Here is a 14,710-nt window from a genome sequence, read left to right as displayed (position 1 = left end):
TTTTATGGATGTGGAGAAAAGTATGTGACAGAGTCATGTGGAATGCTTTATGGGATGTGTTAAGGATGTATGGGGTAGGGGACAGCTGTTGGATAGTGTGAAAGCCTTTTGTATATGAGCAAATGCATGTGTTAGAGTGCATGGAGAGTTGAGCAAAAGTTTCAGTATACATGTGGGTGTTAGGTAGGGCTGTGTGATGTCAGTGATTTTTGATGTGCAGCAGAGAATATTATTTGAATGAAGAGTGTCCACAAAATACATTTTTGGCTTCCCAAGCATTTTCTAAGGCAATACATAGCCAAAGTTTTCTGTGGGTACAATCATATGAAGCTCCCAGGATAAAATCATCATACATTACCACTTCATTTTTGGAATTTTGCCTCTGGGCCCTGTATTTCTTCCACCTGTTTTTCAAAATGATTGACTCTTTCCTTTCTGAGGAGGAGAAATCCCGAATTATTGCCTGGTATCATGAAAATTTGGGTATGCCTTGTCTCATTTTATCCTTAAAATGGATCTAGAATACTTAAGGAACCATGCCAGTTCCATGCCCAGATGTCTGCAGATGGTAATGAAGACCAGAGGAGACTTACCAAAGTGTCAATGCTTTTAAAAATGTATAGGGAGGTGGACAAGGTTTTTTATGGACAATATATGGAGATGGAGTGAAAAGAGATTTTTTTTTTTTTTTTTTGCCGCTGTCTCCCGCGTTTGCGAGGTAGCGCAAGGAAACAGACGAAAGAAATGGCCCAATCCACCCCCATACACATGTATATACATACGTCCACACATGCAAATATACATACCTACACAGCTTTCCATGGTTTACCCCAGACGCTTCACATGCCCTGATTCAATCCACTGACAGCATGTCAACCCCGGTATACCACATCGATCCAATTCACTCTATTCCTTGCCCTCCTTTCACCCTCCTGCATGTTCAGGCCCCGATCTCACAAAATCTTTTTCACTCCATCTTAGCACCTCCAATTTGGTCTCCCACTTCTCCTCGTTCCCTCCACCTCCGACACATATATCCTCTTGGTCAATCTTTCCTCACTCATTCTCTCCATGTGCCCAAACCATTTCAAAACACCCTCTTCTGCTCTCTCAACCACGCTCTTTTTATTTCCACACATCTCTCTTACCCTTACGTTACTTACTCGATCAAACCACCTCACACCACACATTGTCCTCAAACATCTCATTTCCAGCACATCCATCCTCCTGCGCACAACTCTATCCATAGCCCACGCCTTGCAACCATACAACATTGTTGGAACCACTATTCCTTCAAACATACCCATTTTTGCTTTCCGAGATAATGTTCTCGACTTCCACACATTCTTCAAGGCTCCCAGGATTTTTGCCCCCTCCCCCACCCTATGATCCACTTCCGCTTCCATGGTTCCATCCGCTGCCAGATCCACTCCCAGATATCTAAAACACTTTACTTCCTCCAGTTTTGCTCCATTCAAACTTACCTCCCAATTGACTTGACCCTCAACCCTACTGTACCTAATAACCTTGCTCTTATTCACATTTACTCTTAACTTTCTTCTTTCACACACTTTACCAAACTCAGTCACCAGCTTCTGCAGTTTCTCACATGAATCAGCCACCAGCGCTGTATCATCAGCGAACAACAACTGACTCACTTCCCAAGCTCACTCATCCCCAACAGACTTCATACTTGCCCCTCTTTCCAAAACTCCTGCATTTACCTCCCTAACAACCCCATCTATAAACAAATTAAACAACCATGGAGACATCACACACCCCTGCCGCAAACCTACATTCACTGAGAACCAATCGCTTTCCTCTCTTCCTACACGTACACATGCCATACATCCTCGATAAAAACTTTTCACTGCTTCTAACAACTTGCCTCCCACACCATATATTCTTAATACCTTCCACAGAGCATCTCTATCAACTCTATCATATGCCTTCTCCAGATCCATAAATGCTACATACAAATCCATTTGCTTTTCTAAGTATTTCTCACATACATTCTTCAAAGCAAACACCTGATCCACACATCCTCTACCACTTCTGAAACCACACTGCTCTTCCCCAATCTGATGCTCTGTACATGCCTTCACCCTCTCAATCAATACCCTCCCATATAATTTACCAGGAATACTCAACAAACTTATACCTCTGTAATTTGAGCACTCACTCTTATCCCCTTTGCCTTTGTACAAGAGATGTGAAAGAAAATTAGGGAAAGGAGTTACTAAGATGGATTGTGGTGATGAGGTATGGTGCTGAGTGACAAGACTATGTAGATGAATCTCTTTTGTTTGCAGAAAGCAAAGAGGAAATGCACATGGTTGTACGTATGCTTATGATTTGTGTAAGTTATGGCAATTGAAGGTAAGTGCAAGTAAATGTAAAGTTGTGGTGTTTGAAAGGATACAGAGTGAAAATGTAGAGAAGAAAGTGTACTAAACAGTGTTTTAGATATGGGGAGAGAGAGAGAGAGACTGGAAGAAGTGACAAAATTTAAGTATTTGGGAGCTATGTTGGTGAAACTTAGTACTTTGAGGTGGTTTGGGTATGTGGAGAGAATGCAAGATGGGGATTTTACAGAGTGTTTGAGAGGAAGACCACCTGTGACTTGGAGATGTAGAGTGAAAGAGTACTGGAGAGAGTGAAATGGTGGAAGAATGTGTGGAAATGGTGTATGCGAGGAAGACATGTAATGATAGGGATAAGAGGAAACTCTTTTGACATATAACCCAAGGGCACCTCTTATGGGGCTCTTGCAGCTTCCAGGCAGTGTTCCAGTCACAAGCATGGAAATGATTGATCCTTTGCATTGGCAAGTTCCTTGATGAGACTGTATTTCCTTTTGTCAGTTGGCAGTTACACAAATCATAAAAGAGGCCTTGCAGTTTTAATATAATGGGTAAGCAGAAGGAAGATTATAATTGGTAGAAACAGAATCAAATAAGGTAGAAAAATAGAATGAATGAGTATGTTAATGAAGGTTTGTTAACATAGTTCATTATTTGAAGTTAATTCAGAAATAAAAGTGTTTGAAGAAGGGAGCATGAGACATCTTAGTGGACAAAGACATCATATAGAATGTTAATTGGCAGACAGATAATGGAAGATGTATAACAAAATGTTTTGATTGCTTTGTAAATTGTTGGCAGTAAATGGAAGGAAACGAACTTTAAATTTTTGGGAAAGAAATTAAAGAATGACATTTTGGAATGCTCCTGTGGCTGTGTTTATAGGAAGATATATAACAAACATCACTCGATAGTATGTAATATTGAAACATTTCTTCCAGGAATTAGATCATGAGAAGCAAAACATATTGTCACAGCGAGAAAGTGAGTCAAGAAAGTTTAAGTCAGAAATGTCACGCATGCAGGAGGAAGTAAGGACCCTCCAGAGTCGAAATCAGTCCCTTGAGCTAAAGTGTGAACGCTCCAATGATCAATTTAATGAGCTTCAAGCAAAACTGGCTGAAGAACAGTGAGTCAGATTATGTGTTGTTTAGTGATACATTGTAAGTTAGTGTCATGAAGGAAGATGAATCCAGATTCCTGTATTGCTTTGTAAGACTTGTGAAGATAAATTTTCTTTTTTCTTGATCATTTATACAGCTGTACCAGAGAAGTACTCATTAAGTACAAGGGAACTTTTTTTCTGTGGCAGTATCATAACCAAAAATGTTAAGAGGTGGTGCTGTTGCAGTAGAGAGGTCAACAATTGGGAGAAGTTAAAATTTAGTGCCTTGAGGGGATATTCTAGCTTTATAGAGTGTCCAGGTCTCACTCTGCCTTCTCGTGGTGACCTTGTTTGTTCACACCTAGGATTGTACAAACAAGTATTGCCCAATTGCATCAATGCAGTAGTTTTTTTTAAAACAGACAGACACTTAGATTATATTGAAATTTTAGTTTTTTCACAAGCTGATAACCTTGCTCCCTCTGAGAATCACTGCACTGGAGTTGCCCTCTGCCAGTGGCCTGTCAGAGGTGGAGCATCAAAGGCTAAGAAGTGGCTCTGGAGTAAAAGAGATGAGCGATTAAGGGTGATGTGTGAGTAATGATGGGATGGCTGGTAAGAGTAAAAGGAGGGAGCTTGTAGAAAAATTTAAAAGTTATAGTTTGGATATGTTGGGGATTGGGTAAACCTATATCTATGGCCAGGGTGTATGGAATGAAAATGATTAATATAAGTTGTGGGAGGGTATGGAAGGAAGAGAGGTATGGACAGGATTTAATAAAAATTATCAGGGAAGAGGAAAAGAAGAAAGTGTAATTGTGCTATTACTGAGAGTATGGTAAGGTGTTACAAAGCATGGATGGAATGGATCAAGAATAGTGTGGGTGAAAGGCAAGATTGGAATTGTGAAGCATGCATGAATGTATGTATATGTGCTTGTGAATATGAAGACTGTGAGAAGTAAGGATGAATGAAGCATTTCTGGTGAAATTTGAAAGACTGTATAAATAGGTTTGAGAAGGAGAGATAGGTGGTTGTAATTAATGAAATGAATGCAAAGATGGGATGTAATGAAATTGGCAAGATAGTTTGAAAATGGGGTGTCTAAATGTGTGTGGATGTAACCAAGATGTGAAAAAAGGAGAGATAGGTAGTATGTTTGAGGAAAGGAACCTGGATGTTTTGGCTCTGAGTGAAACGAAGCTCAAGGGTAAAGGGGAAGAGTGGTTTGGGAATGTCTTGGGAGTAAAGTCAGGGGTTAGTGAGAGGACAAGAGCAAGGGAAGGAGTAGCAGTACTCCTGAAACAGGAGTTGTGAGAGTATGTGATAGAATGTAAGAAAGTAAATTCTCGATTAATATGAGTAAAACTGAAAGTTGATGGAGAGAGATGGGTGATTATGGGTGCATATGCACCTGGGCATGAGAAGAAAGATCATGAGAGGCAAGTGTTTTGGGAGCAGCTGAATGAGTGTGTTAGTGGTTTTCATGCACGAGACTGGGTTATAGTGATGGGTGATTTGAATGCAAAGGTGAGTAATGTGGCAGCTGAGGGAATAATTGGTATACATGGGGTGTTCAGTGTTGTAAATGGAAATGGTGAAGAGCTTGTAGATTTATGCGCTGAAAAAGGACTGGTTATTGGGAATACCTGGTTTAAAAAGCGAGATATACATAAGTATACGTATGTTAGTAGGAGAGATGGCCAGAGAGTGTTATCGGATTACGCGTTCATTGACAGGCACGCGAAAGAGAGACTTTTGGATGTTAATGTGTTGAGAGGTGCAACTGGAGGGATGTCTGATGATTATCTTGTGGAGGCTAAGGTGAAGATTTGTATGGGTTTTCAGAAAAGAAGAGTGAATGTTGGGGTGAAGAGGGTGGTGAGAGTAAGTGAGCTTGGGAAGGAGACTTGTGTGAGGAAGTACCAGGAGAGACTGAGTACAGAATAGAAAAAGATGAGAATAATGGAAGTAAGGGGAGTGGGGGAGGAATGGGATGTATTTAGGGAATCAGTGATGGATTGCGCAAAAGATGCTTGTGGCATGAGAAGAGTGGGAGGTGGGTTGATTAGAAAGGGTAGTGAGTGGTGGGATGAAGAAGTAAGATTATTAGTGAAAGAGAAGAGAGAGGCATTTTGACGATTTTTGCAGGGAAAAATGCAATTGAGTGGGAGATGTATAAAAGAAAGAGACAGGAGGTCAAGAGAAAGGTGCAAGAGGTGAAAAAGAGGGCAAATGAGAGTTGGGGTGAGAGAGTATCATTAAATTTTAGGGAGAATAAAAAGATGTTCTGGAAGGAGGTAAATAAAGTGCGTAAGACAAGGGACCAAATGGGAACTTCAGTGAAGGGTGCAAATGGGGAGGTGATAACAAGAAGTGGTGATGTGAGAAGGAGATGGAGTGAGTATTTTGAAGGTTTGTTGAATGTGTTTGATGATAGAGTGGCAGATATAGGGTGTTTTGGTCGAGGTGGTGTGCAAAGTGAGAGGGTTAGGGAAAATGATTTGGTAAACAGAGAAGAGGTAGTGAAAGCTTTGCGGAAGATGAAAGCCGGCAAGGCAGCAGGTTTGGATGGTATTGCAGTGGAATTTATTAAAAAAGGGGGTGACTGTATTGTTGACTGGTTGGTAAGGTTATTTAATGTATGTATGACTCATGGTGAGGTGCCTGAGGATTGGCGGAATGCGTACATAGTGCCATTGTACAAAGGCAAAGGGGATAAGAGTGAGTGCTCAAATTACGGAGGTATAAGTGTGTTGAGTATTCCTGGTAAATTATATGGGAGGGTATTGATTGAGAGGGTGAAGGCATGTACAGAGCATTAGATTGGGGAAGAGCAGTGTGGTTTCAGAAGTGGTAGAGGATGTGTGGATCAGGTGTTTGCTTTGAAGAATGTATGTGAGAAATACTTAAAAAAGCAAATGGATTTGTATGTAGCATTTATGGATCTGGAGAAGGCATATGATAGAGTTGATAGAGATGCTCTGTGGAAGGTATTAAGAATATATGGTGTGGGAGGAAAGTTGTTAGAAGCAGTGAAAAGTTTTTATTGAGGATGTAAGGCATGTGTACGTGTAGGAAGAGAGGAAAGTGATTGGTTCTCAGTGAATGTAGGTTTGCGGCAGGGGTGTGTGATGTCTCCATGGTTGTTTAATTTGTTTATGGATGGGGTTGTTAGGGAGGTAAATGCAAGAGTTTTGGAAAGAGGGGCAAGTATGAAGTCTGTTGGGGATGAGAGAGCTTGGGAAGTGAGTCAGTTGTTGTTCACTGATGATACAGCGCTGGTGGCTGATTCATGTGAGAAACTGCAGAAGCTGGTGACTGAGTTTGGTAAAGTGTGTGGAAGAAGAAAGTTAAGAGTAAATGTGAATAAGAGCAAGGTTATTAGGTACAGTAGGGTTGAGGGTCAAGTCAATTGGGAGGTGAGTTTGAATGGAGCAAAACTGGAGGAAGTGAAGTGTTTTAGATATCTGGGAGTGGATCTGGCAGCGGATGGAACCATGGAAGCGGAAGTGGATCATAGGGTGGGGGAGGGGGCGAAAATTCTGGGGGCCTTGAAGAATGTGTGGAAGTCGAGAACATTATCTCAGAAAGCAAAAATGGGTATGTTTGAAGGAATAGTGGTTCCAACAATGTTGTATGGTTGCAAGGCGTGGGCTATGGATAGAGTTGTGCGCAGGAGGATGGATGTGCTGGAAATGAGATGTTTGAGGACAATGTGTGGTGTGAGGTGGTTTGATCGAGTGAGTAACGTAAGGGTAAGAGAGATGTGTGGAAATAAAAAGAGCGTGGTTGAGAGAGCAGAAGAGGGTGTTTTGAAGTGGTTTGGGCACATGGAGAGGATGAGTGAGGAAAGATTGACCAAGAGGATATATGTGTCGGAGGTGGAGGGAGCAAGGAGAAGAGGGAGACCAAATTGGAGGTGGAAAGATGGAGTGAAAAAGATTTTGTGTGATCGGGGCCTGAACATGCAGGAGGGTGAAAGGAGGGCAAGGAATAGAGTGAATTGGAGCGATGTGGTATACCGGGGTTGACGTGCTGTCAGTGGATTGAATCAAGGCATGTGAAGCTTCTGGGGTAAACCATGGAAAGCTGTGTAGGTATGTATATTTGCGTGTGTGGACGTATGTATATACATGTGTATGGGGGTGGGTTGGGCCATTTCTTTCGTCTGTTTCCTTGCGCTACCTCGCAAACGCGGGAGACAGCGACAAAGTATAAAAAAAAAAAAAAAAATATATGGTTGGAGTGATGAGAGAGATGACATATATATGGTTGGAGTGATAAGAGAGATGAAAGAAAAACCAGGGAAAACAGATGTATAGATGGAGTTTGATAGTGTGGTATTATGGTTAGTGACAATCCTATATGTGGATGATTCTGTGTTGTTTACTGAAAGGGAAGAAGAGGGGTTGCAGATGGTTGTGAGTTTTATGATATGTGTAAGCATAGACAATTGAAGGTTATTATTTTTTTTCATTATACTTCATTGCTGTCTCCCGCTTTAGCGAGGTAGCGCAAGGAAACAGACAAAAGAATGTCCCAACCCACCCACATACAATGTATATACATACACGTCCACACACGCACATATACATACATATACATCTCAATGTATACATATATATATATATATATATATATATTTTTTTTTTTTTTTTTTTTTTTATACTTTGTCGCTGTCTCCCGCGTTTGCGAGGTAGCGCAAGGAAACAGACGAAAGAAATGGCCCAACCCCCCCCCCATACACATGTACATACACACGTCCACACACGCAAATATACATACCTACACAGCTTTCCATGGTTTACCCCAGACGCTTCACATGCCTTGATTCAATCCACTGACAGCACGTCAACCCCTGTATACCACATCGCTCCAATTCACTCTATTCCTTGCCCTCCTTTCACCCTCCTGCATGTTCAGGCCCCGATCACACAAAATCTTTTTCACTCCATCTTTCCACCTCCAATTTGGTCTCCCTCTTCTCCTCGTTCCCTCCACCTCCGACACATATATCCTCTTGGTCAATCTTTCCTCACTCATTCTCTCCATGTGCCCAAACCATTTCAAAACACCCTCTTCTGCTCTCTCAACCACGCTCTTTTTATTTCCACACATCTCTCTTACCCTTACGTTACTTACTCGATCAAACCACCTCACACCACACATTGTCCTCAAACATCTCATTTCCAGCACATCCATCCTCCTGCGCACAACTCTATCCATAGCCCACGCCTCGCAACCATACAACATTGTTGGAACCACTATTCCTTCAAACATACCCATTTTTGCTTTCCGAGATAATGTTCTCGACTTCCACACATTTTTCAAGGCTCCCAAAATTTTCGCCCCCTCCCCCACCCTATGATCCACTTCCGCTTCCATGGTTCCATCCGCTGACAGATCCACTCCCAGATATCTAAAACACTTCACTTCCTCCAGTTTTTCTCCATTCAAACTCACCTCCCAATTGACTTGACCCTCAACCCTACTGTACCTAATAACCTTGCTCTTATTCACATTTACTCTTAACTTTCTTCTTCCACACACTTTACCAAACTCAGTCACCAGCTTCTGCAGTTTCTCACATGAATCAGCCACCAGCGCTGTATCATCAGCGAACAACAACTGACTCACTTCCCAAGCTCTCTCATCCCCAACAGACTTCATACTTGCCCCTCTTTCCAGGACTCTTGCATTTACCTCCCTAACAACCCCATCCATAAACAAATTAAACAACCATGGAGACATCACACACCCCTGCCGCAAACCTACATTCACTGAGAACCAATCACTTTCCTCTCTTCCTACACGTACACATGCCTTACATCCTCGATAAAAACTTTTCACTGCTTCTAACAACTTGCCTCCCACACCATATATTCTTAATACTTTCCACAGAGCATCTCTATCAACTCTATCATATGCCTTCTCCAGATCCATAAATGCTACATACAAATCCATTTGCTTTTCTAAGTATTTCTCACATACATTCTTCAAAGCAAACACCTGATCCACACATCCTCTACCACTTCTGAAACCGCACTGCTCTTCCCCAATCTGATGCTCTGTACATGCCTTCACCCTCTCAATCAATATATATATATATATATATATATATATATATTTTTTTTTTTTTTTTTTTTTTTTTTTTTTTTATACTTTGTCGCTGTCTCCCGCGTTTGCGAGGTAGCGCAAGGAAACAGACGAAAGAAATGGCCCAACCCCCCCCATACACATGTACATACACACGTCCACACACACAAATATACATACCTACACAGCTTTCCATGGTTTACCCCGGACGCTTCACATGCCTTGATTCAATCCACTGACAGCACGTCAACCCCTGTATACCACATCGCTCCAATTCACTCTATTCCTTGCCCTCCTTTCACCCTCCTGCATGTTTAGGCCCCGATCACACAAAATCCTTTTCACTCCATCTTTCCACCTCCAATTTGGTTTCCCTCTTCTCCTCGTTCCCTCCACCTCCGACACATATATCCTCTTGGTCAATCTTTCCTCACTCATTCTCTCCATGTGCCCAAACCACTTCAAAACACCCTCTTCTGCTCTCTCAACCACGCTCTTTTTATTTCCACACATCTCTCTTACCCTTACGTTACTTACTCGATCAAACCACCTCACACCACACATTGTCCTCAAACATCTCATTTCCAGCACATCCATCCTCCTGCGCACAACTCTATCCATAGCCCACGCCTCGCAACCATACAACATTGTTGGAACTACTATTCCTTCAAACATACCCATTTTTGCTTTCCGGGATAATGTTCTCGACTTCCACACATTTTTCAAGGCTCCCAAAATTTTCGCCCCCTCCCCCACCCTATGATCCACTTCCGCTTCCATGGTTCCATCCGCTGCCAGATCCACTCCCAGATATCTAAAACACTTTACTTCCTCCAGTTTTGCTCCATTCAAACTTACCTCCCAGTTGACTTGACCCTCAACCCTACTGTACCTAATAACCTTGCTCTTATTCACTTTTACTCTTAACTTTCTTCTTTCATACACTTTACCAAACTCAGTCACCAGCTTCTGCAGTTTCTCACATGAATCAGCCACCAGCGCTGTATCATCAGCGAACAACAACTGACTCACTTCCCAAGCTCTCTCATCCCCAACAGACTTCATACTTGCCCCTCTTTCCAGGACTCTTGCATTTACCTCCCTAACAACCCCATCCATAAACAAATTAAACAACCATGGAGACATCACACACCCCTGCCGCAAACCTACATTCACTGAGAACCAATCACTTTCCTCTCTTCCTACACGTACACATGCCTTACATCCTCGATAAAAACTTTTCACTGCTTCTAACAACTTGCCTCCCACACCATATATTCTTAATACCTTCCACAGAGCATCTCTATCAACTCTATCATATGCCTTCTCCAGATCCATAAATGCTACATACAAATCCATTTGCTTTTCTAAGTATTTCTCACATACATTCTTCAAAGCAAAAAAGTGTATATATATATATATATATATATATGTATATATATATATATATATATATATATATATATATACACTTTTTTTTTTTTGCTTTGTCGCTGTCTCCCGCGTTTGCAAGGTAGCGCAAGGAAACAGACGAAAGAAATGGCCCAACCCACCCCCATACCCATGTATTTACATACGTCCACACATGCAAATATACATACCTACACAGCTTTCCATGGTTTACCCCAGACGCTTCACATGCCCTGATTCAATCCACTGACAGCACGTCAACCCTGGTATACCACATCGATCCAATTCACTCTATTCCTTGCCCTCCTTTCACCCTCCTGCATGTTCAGGCCCCGATCACACAAAATCTTTTTCACTCCATCTTTCCACCTCCAATTTGGTCTCCCACTTCTCCTCGTTCCCTCCACCTCCGACACACATATTCCCTTGGTCAATCTTTCCTCACTCATTCTCTCCATGTGCCCAAACCATTTCAAAACACCCTCTTCTGTTCTCTCAACCACGCTCTTTTTATTTCCACACATCTCTCTTACCCTTACGTTACTTACTCGATCAAACCACCTCACACCACACATTGTCCTCAAACATCTCATTTCCAGCACATCCATCCTCCTGCGCACAACTCTATCCATAGCCCACGCCTCGCAACCATACAACATTGTTGGAACCACTATTCCTTCAAACATACCCATTTTTGCTTTCCAAGATAATGTTCTCGACTTCCACACGTTCTTCAAGGCTCCCAGGATTTTCGCCCCCTCCCCCACCCTATGATCCACTTCCGCTTCCATGGTTCCATCCGCTGCCAGATCCACTCCCAGATATCTAAAACACTTTACTTCCTCCAGTTTTGCTCCATTCAAACTTACCTCCCAGTTGACTTGACCCTCAACCCTACTGTACCTAATAACCTTGCTCTTATTCACTTTTACTCTTAACTTTCTTCTTTCATACACTTTACCAAACTCAGTCACCAGCTTCTGCAGTTTCTCACATGAATCAGCCACCAGCGCTGTATCATCAGCGAACAACAACTCACTCACTTCCCCAGCTCTCTCATCCCCAACAGACTTCATACTTGCCCCTCTTTCCAAAACTCTTGCATTTACCTCCCTAACAACCCCATCCATAAACAAATTAAACAACCATGGAGACATCACACACCCCTGCTGCAAACCTACATTCACTGAGAACCAATCACTTTCCTCTCTTCCTACACACAGACATAAACATATTTACACATATAAATAATTCATACTGTCTGCGCTTATTCATTCCCGTCGCCACCCCGCCACACGAAATAAAAACCCCCTCCCCCGCATGTGCGTGAGGTAGTGCTAGGAAAAGACAACAAAGGCCACATTCGTTTATATTTAGTCTCTAGCTGTCATGTAGAATGCACTGAAACCACAGCTGCCTTTCCACATCCAGGCCCCTCAAAATTTTCCATGGTTTACCTCAGACGCTTCACATGCCCTGGTTCAATCCATTGACAGCACGTCGACTCCGGTATACCACATCGTTCCAATTCACTCTATTCCTTGCACGCCTTTCATCCTCCTGCATGTTCAGGCCACAATCACTCAAAATCTTTTTCACTCCATCTTTCCACCTCCAATTTGGTTTCCCACTTCTCGTTCCCTCCACCTCTGACACATATATCCTCTTCGTCAATCTTTCCTCACTGATTCTCTCTGTGTGACCAAACCATTTCAAAATACCCTCTTCTGCTCTCTCAACCATACTCTTTTTATTACCCTTTTATCACTTACTCGATCAAACCACCTCACACCACATACTGTCCTCAAACATCTCATTTCCAGCACATCCACCCTCCTCCGCACAACTCAATCTATAGCCCACGCCTCACAACCATATAACATTGTTGGAACCACAATTCCTTCAAACATACCCATTTTTGCTTTCCAAGATAACGTTCTCGACTTCCACACATTTTTCAACACTCCCAGAACTTTCGCCCCCTCCCCCACCCTATGATTCACTTTCACCTCTATGGTTCCATTCACTGCCAAATCCACTCCCAGATATCTAAAACACTTCACTTCCTCCAGTTTTTCTCCATTCAAACTTACCTCCCAATTGACTTGTCCCTCAACCGTACTGCACTTAATAACCTTGCTCTTATTCACATTTACTCTTAACTTTCTTCTTTCACATGCTTTACCAAACTCAGTCACCACCTTCTGCAGTTTCTCACCTGAATCAGCCACCAGCGCTGTATCACCAGCAAACAACAACTCACTCACTTCCCAAGCTCTCTCATCCACAACAGACTGCATACTTGCCCCTCTTTCCAAAACTCTTGCATTCCCCACCCTAACAACCCCATGCGTAAACAAATTAAACAACCATGGAGACATCACGCACCCCTGCTGCAAACCAACATTCACTGAGAACCAATCACTTTCCTCTCTTCCTACACGTGCACATGCCTTACATCCTGGATAAAAACTTTTCACTGCTTCTAACAACTTGCCTCCCACACCATATATTCTTAATACCTTCCACAGAGCATCTCTATCAACTCTATCATATGCCTACTCCGGATCCATAAATGCTACATACAAATCCATTTGCTTTTCTAAGTATTTCTCACATACATTCTTCAAAGCAAACTCCTCATCACATCCTCTACCACTTCTGAACCCACACTGCTCTTCCCCAATCTGATGCTTTGTACATGCCTTCACCCTTTCAATCAATACCCTCCCATATAATTTCCCAGGAATCCTCAACAAACTTATACCTCTGTAATTTTAGCACTCACTTTTATCCCCTTTGCCTTTGTACAGTGGCACATGCAAGCATTCTGCCAGTCCTGAGGCACCTCACCATGAGTCATACATACATTAAATAACCTTACCAACTAGTCAACAATACAGTCACCCCCTTTTTTAATAAATTCCACTGCAATACCATCCAAACCCGCTGCATTGCCAGCTTTCATCTTCCGCAAAGCTTGTACTACCTCTTCTCTGTTTACCAAATCATTCTCCCTAACCCTCTCACTTTGCACACCACCCCAACCAAAACACCCTATATGTGCCACTCTATCATCAAACACATTCAACAAACATTCAAAATACTCACTCCATCTCCTTCTCAAATCACCACTACTTGTTATCACCTCCTCATTAGCCCCCTTCACTAAAGTTCCCATTTGCTCCCTTGTCTTACGCACTTTATTTACCTCCTTCCAAAACATCTTTTTATTCTACCTAAACTTTAATGATACTCTCTCACCCCAACTCTCATATGCCCTTTTTTTCACCTCCTGCACCTTTCTCTTGACCTCTTGCCTCCTTCTTTTATACATCTCCCAGTCATTTGCACTATTTCCCTGCAAAAATCATCCAAGTGCCTCTATCTTCTCTTTCACTAATAATCTTACCTCTTCATCCCACCACTCACTGCCCATTCTAATCTACCCAGCTCCCACCTTTCTCATGCCACAGGCATCTTTCGCACAAGTCATCACTGCTTCCTTAAATACATCTTATTCCTCCTCTACTCCCCTTACATCATTTGCTCTCACCTTGAAATGTATAGGTGTGTATATTTGTGTGTGGGCGTTTATGTATATACATATGTATGTGGGTGGGTTGGGCCATTCTTTTATCCGTTTCCTTGTGCTACCTCATTGATGATAGAGACAGCGACTAATTATAATAAATGAATAAGAAATATATATTATATCTATTATTTATTTATT

General features: G+C 42.1%; 1 protein-coding gene across 1 annotated transcript in view; it reads left to right on the top strand.

Annotated features, from left to right (window-relative positions):
- Positions 1–14,710, top strand: part of LOC139749260 (uncharacterized) — a 481,728-nt gene that overhangs the window by 327,214 nt on the left and 139,804 nt on the right. Inside the window, exon 32 of the mRNA XM_071662996.1 lies at positions 3,305–3,492. Coding sequence (XP_071519097.1) covers positions 3,305–3,492 — 188 coding nt within the window. The remainder of the gene's footprint in view (positions 1–3,304; positions 3,493–14,710) is intronic.

Source organism: Panulirus ornatus, chromosome 6 (assembly GCF_036320965.1).
Source record: "Panulirus ornatus isolate Po-2019 chromosome 6, ASM3632096v1, whole genome shotgun sequence".
NCBI classification, from domain to species: Eukaryota; Metazoa; Arthropoda; class Malacostraca; order Decapoda; family Palinuridae; genus Panulirus; species Panulirus ornatus.
The sequence above is the reverse complement of the archived record's forward strand: the minus strand, read 5'-3'. Positions and strand labels throughout refer to the sequence as shown.